The sequence below is a fragment of the Ranitomeya imitator genome, chromosome 6 (genome assembly GCF_032444005.1).
Source record: "Ranitomeya imitator isolate aRanImi1 chromosome 6, aRanImi1.pri, whole genome shotgun sequence".
NCBI lineage: Eukaryota > Metazoa > Chordata > Amphibia > Anura > Dendrobatidae > Ranitomeya > Ranitomeya imitator.
The window spans coordinates 350,536,413-350,542,412 of record NC_091287.1 but is presented as its reverse complement, the minus strand read 5'-3'; the positions used below and the strand labels follow the sequence as shown (position 1 = coordinate 350,542,412).

At 39.2% G+C, this 6,000-nt stretch overlaps 1 protein-coding gene across 1 annotated transcript in view; it reads left to right on the top strand.

Annotated features, from left to right (window-relative positions):
* Nucleotides 1–999: 999 nt before the first annotated feature.
* Nucleotides 1,000–6,000, top strand: part of GALR1 (galanin receptor 1) — a 704,137-nt gene continuing 699,136 nt past the window's right edge. The window contains exon 1 of the mRNA XM_069728940.1: nucleotides 1,000–1,879. Coding sequence (XP_069585041.1) covers nucleotides 1,205–1,879 — 675 coding nt within the window. The 5' untranslated portion in view covers nucleotides 1,000–1,204. The remainder of the gene's footprint in view (nucleotides 1,880–6,000) is intronic.

The window sequence follows — 6,000 nt, the reverse complement described above, 5'->3', positions numbered from 1 at the left end:
CCTGTCATGTGAATATGAGAATGCATTACGTATTTGCTGCAGAGATCTCTTCATCATTTCTGCATCTCTTGGCAGGAAAACCGCAGCATAAAATATGTGCATTTTTGTTTCATTTTTTTTACATGCGTTTTTATTGTATTTTTTTCCCATTCATTGCTAGGAGTGAAATATTCGATAAAAACGCTGAAAAAATTGTCATGCTGTAGATTTACATCTGCACCAAATCTGTATGTCACAAATAAGCAACGTGTGCATGAAACTTCAGAATTCACATTCACTTTGCTAGGACTAAAATATCATCCAAGTTTTATGACAAAACTGCGCAGAAAAATATGCCGAAAAAAATGAGTCAAAAATGCAATATGTGCACAGAACCCAACTTTTTCCAAAAATGTAATATTTGTCTCACAACATATTTTACTGCCAGTATTCATGGCCAAAACCTCTTGGGACAGGCTGGACTGGAATGATTTTGTTGCCGAGCATCCCTTCATGTGTGTTAGCCATGTAAGGTCACAGGTGTTGTGTAATTTAACCCTGTAAAATCATCATTTAAATTGGCTGTCTACCCCCTATGATACCAGTTCCTATGGCAAGAATGGAGAATCATCTGAATTTTATGGAACATCCTAATGTGTGGCTGCAGTGTGAAATCAGTGTCTTACAGGTTATTAGCCTCTTGACATATCACTTCCAGGTGCTCACCTTGAGTCTCATGTTTACACCTATATTTTCTGACTCTAGGTTGCTTTCAGCTTCCCTTTTATCTGTGCACTGAAATTATTTTATTTATATGTTCTATAATCTCTATTTAATTACTGAAGCATTAAAACACCAATGCTAGGTACCTAATGATTAAGACACTGGTGAATTAGAAATCAACTTCAGCCCTGAATAGTAGACTGGACGAATAAGAAAACAGATTCAGCATCGTCAGCTGATAGAACAAGAGGGAGGAGGTGAAAACTCCAGGCTGAGAGGAGCAGTCACACAAGAGGAAGCACAGAGCGAAGTGCTGTCAGCACCCTGCTCCCTGTCCTGCTGCTTCCCACAACTCCCAGCACTTTCTCACATAGTCCTCACCTGCTCTTCTTCATCACTTGCTGGCTTTTACAGTGAGAGTTCTGTGCAGTAAAGTCCATCCTGACCTGAAGCACCAGTGACTGCTGCTGATCAGTGCATGTCTATCTGACTGGCTGAAGACATGGATCATATTACAGAGCTAGGGAACAAGAGTGAGGGGTTTACCCTGGAAGCAAATGGATCTGATGAACTACCATCTGTAAAGCCACTTTTGGGAATTGGCATAGACAATGTTATTACTCTGGTGGTGTTTGGCATCATATTTGCTCTAGGGGTCTTGGGCAACTCATTGGTCATCACAGTCTTGGCAAGAAACAAGCCTGGCAAACCTCGTAGCACCACCAACATCTTCATCCTGAACCTGAGCATTGCTGACCTTGCTTACCTTCTGTTCTGCATCCCTTTCCAGTCCACTGTCTATGTCCTGCCAACCTGGGTGCTTGGAGCATTCATCTGCAAGTTCATTCACTACTTCTTCACTGTCTCCATGCTGGTGAGCATCTTCACACTGTCTGCTATGTCAGTTGATCGCTATGTAGCTATAGTGCACTCCAGAAGGTCTTCTTCGATTCGTATTTCAAGAAATGCTCTGCTTGGAGTCATCCTCATCTGGATCCTATCCATTGCCATGGCTTGCCCTGTTGCCTACAATCAACGCCTGATCCACAGGAGCAACAACCAGACCTTCTGTTGGGAGTTCTGGCCAAGTCTGAAGCACAAAAGGATTTATGTGGTTTGCACCTTTGTCTTTGGGTACCTGCTCCCTCTGCTTCTCATTTCTTTCTGCTATGCCAAGGTAATTCCATGAAATAGTAGTATGTGTGCATGTTATGTCTCCTGAACGTGTCCAACAAAGTCTTGTTTGCAGGAGCTGGATACAGGTTCATACACTACAATGCTAATGACATGGCAGATGTCCAAGCTATCTACACTAATCCACCTTCTACTACCAATATGAATCTATACACATATGTCTATGGAGCTGGTTCTTTCATGTTAGTGCATTATAGACCCTTAATAGCAATTACTTTTCCTTAGTACTAGCTGCTGTAATTCCTTATTAAATTAGCATTAGAGCCCAATCCTATCAGACACTGAGAGCCTGCACACTCTCTTTAGCAGAACTGTCATTATACCTGTTGCTTCTGTATGGGGCTGAGACTATTAATGTGCACAGTTAAGAGCATGAATTAATTCAATGGCAAAGGAATGAATACTCTTTATGTGTCCGCAGAGACTTATTTCTATATTTACCAAAGCTTATTGACAAACAGGATACATAATAATTATTGCTTTATATCTCTCCTTAATCCTTGTAAAGTTAGAGAAACTGTAGATTTGTGACCCTGCCTGGTGGCAAACACGAACACGTGAAAAAACACTTTTATAAGTAAAATACAAAATAAACTGAACTTTGACAATACAAGGGGTGTATAACCTCGAAATACATTAAACCTTCTATAACTGTATTAATGGGCATCATGATTGCTTTGGGTGTTTACCTACATATCTTTTTTAAAACCATAAAGAAAAATTTATGTAATGTCACCATGTCATATATAAAATTCTACATCTTGTACTCAGCTCTGATATATCTGAGCATCAAAGTGTCCCCAATTTGGTTTTGGCCATACATCCCTTGAAATCTATTTATTATTATTATTATTATTATACTTTGCTTATATACTACCATCTTATTCAACATCGCATTACATGTATTACCATCACTGTCCCCATTGGGGCTCACAATCTACATTCACTATCAGTATGTCTTTGGAGTGTAGGAGGAAACCCACGCAAACACGGGGAGAACATACAAACTCTTTGCAGATGTTGTCCTTGGTGGGACTTGACCCAAGCACTGCAAAGCAACAATGCTAACCACTGAGCCACCATGCTGCCTATGTAAATAGTCACTGATCTAAGATTTTCATTTACTCAGACTAGTAGTTAACAGACACTACATAAAATCTTCATATGTCTAGTAATAGAGAAAAACTCTGAGCTATACCAGGTAGACGTGAATTATGGAGATGGTTGTTTTAAGGAACTCCTGGGGATGTCCTGTTAGAGACTTCTCTGAGGAGGAAGCAATCCATTAAAGGAATGGTCTAGAATTAGAAAATAAGTGTTTTCTTCTTTTTGGGAACCAGCAGCACGTTTGTCAGTTGACTGATTCTTGTCCTACAGGTCAACCTATCTGTAGTTGAACTGCAATACCAGTGACCGCAAGTAAACTGATGTGGCGCTTTTACTGGAAGAAAAGTCTTTTTTTTCTTCTAATCCCAGGCAATCTATTCAGCGACCCTTATCTATTAGCCAGAGCGGAAAGCAGCTACATGAATGCTGTTTCACTCTGTTGGACCCAGCATGTCAGTGCATTACATGTGCAGCCCATTGATTTCAATAAGAACAGCACAATGCTTCATTTTCCTCATGCTGAATTTAGTATTTACTTCTGTAATGTTCCTCCACTATTCACTGTTTCACTGGGGGATGGCAGTCTCAGCTTAAGAAAAAAACCTTTTAAAAATATATATTTATTTGTTTACAATAGTCCACAGAACATGCAAGCATCTCTGATCATCTCAAAGTCTCAACAGAAATGTTCTTAAGCTTAGAATGTATTCCTAGAAGTTACCAGGTGTCAGAGTGACATATTACAAGAATAGTAGATCGTTCGCAGAAACTCAACTGCAGACTTCAAGATACTGTCAAACTGGAGTGCAGAATGACCAAGAAAGACTGATAAATCCGGCATGCTTACACATTGTTAGCAAAGGGTAAAAAGTGCAGCAGGCTGAGTGTAAAGAGTTAATGTGACTAATAAGGTAGGTATAAAGCACAGAGTGATGGCGGATAGGCTATATTCTTGTATATGTCCTGAGACTCCTTGGTGTGAGGGTTCAGCACTTTAATATTGATGTGTTCTACTTATTCCTAAAAGCTACTTTTTACTACTACCGGGGTGTTTTGCATCGCTATGATCACATCTTTTAGTTGTTGCCTTTTGCCTTGCGACTGAAACAGGACATGAAGATTTCTCAACAGAGGTAGACGACTGCTGTAAAGCCCATGTTTAGAAAAAGGTCCAGAACACAAGTCCTGTCCCCCCTTCATAGACCTGTAGAATATTCCTGCAGCCACCAGTAGGGGTAGCATGGTGCATAGAAATCATTACAGCTTCCATTGACTTTAATGCCAACTTCATAAAAATCCACGTGCACTGAGCTCCTCCTAGTGCTAGTTGCAGGCATCCAGTTTTATCATGTACTCTGGGAAGGAACGCAAGAAACAAGGACTGTATGGAATAGATGTATCAGCATATTGTAAAATATGGTGTTCAGAGTGAGCATCGTATTGAAAAACCTTATCTCCTTTTTCCAGTGTACAAGTTGAGTAATATGGAAAAGGTGTTTGACCCAAGCACAATTTGCACTGCAAAGGGTCTGACCTGTTGTTTTAGTCCTAAACTATCTTCATTAAAACTACTGTACATGAACGCGCCCTGTTGATAAATGTATTGCATGCTGCACAGGATGAGATGCTAGCATCAAAAGAGCTCCCTCTGTAAAGATGAGGATTACATTCATGAAATGTAGCAAATTCTTTGGAGATCTCAGCGGAACTAGGTTTTGTGGTGGGGCCCTATAATTTGGTTTGCACTGCGATATCTATCTATTCTATGTGATGCAACACCAAAGTCTTCAGTGATGGGTGTAGGGCTTTCCGGACACATAATCATAGGTCAAATAAGATAAAAAAAAATAGAAAAACAAGCAGGACTTCAATTTAAGTGATCAAAAGGTGGAGAACTCTTTATTACAGTAGTCCATGTGGTTCTAGTGTGGATTCAAAATGTTGCCACATGGACTAATAGAGTCCTCCACCTTTTGATCATTTTAATTGGATTCCTGCTTGTTTTTCTATATTTTTACCTCTATATGTGTGTGTGTTTATAGAATTTTATCTATCATGTAGAAATGTCCCGTCTCCAACGTCTTCCCTGTAGCACCTTGAAAGACTGTTGGCGTAACATTGCTGTTGCTTATTCCTCCCTGAAGTGGGACCTGAACTGTTGGCATGTTATTGTTCTGGGAAGCCAAGTGTCAGCATGCCACTAATTGATGGAGCTAGCATGCTATTGATCAATGCCTCCTCTGACCACCTACAAGTTCTGCCCATTCAACCTACAATTTTCTTCTATTAGGCGTCAACAATGACTTGTAGCAGGCAGGAATGCAAACAAATAACACTCTTTTCAGCAGTATCTTTAAATTGATGTTTTTCCAGTGTAGACATTGAATTGAAAAGAGAAGATACAAGAGTAGGATAAGTTCACATATACTGTCTTCATGAACCACCGTCTGCCACTTCTTTGCTTATACTTCATAGAATAACTATATTACAATATTTTCATTGTTTGGTTGATTGAAGCTTTGTTTCCTTATGTGACGGAAGAAACAATAGGTCATAAAAATAAACGGTGCAGTACTTTACCCTCTAGGAAAAAGTAATTAGACGATGTATTTACTTGCATAATCTAAACGTGTCCTACTGGTTCATGAATAAACAGAGCTTTTATTCTGGATGCCTTTTAGATGACTTCACAATTTGCTGATCATTGAGTTAAGGCACTTTCACTCTAATATTTTCTATTGTTTTAAACAGATCTTTATTGTTACGCTTTATTTAGTTTCCTCCTTTTTACAATTTGCATTTTATTACACTTATACAGTACTGTAAATTCTGATTTCCAAGGTTTCTGGTTTGGGTATTTAGTGATGTCCTAGGACATTAAATGAGAATAATCTGCAGAATATTTAAATTCCACTAAAAAGAAGGGAAGGGTGAAACGTCAAACCATAAAATAGTATCAATTGTTATGTTATTGGATGTATCACGACCACACCTAGT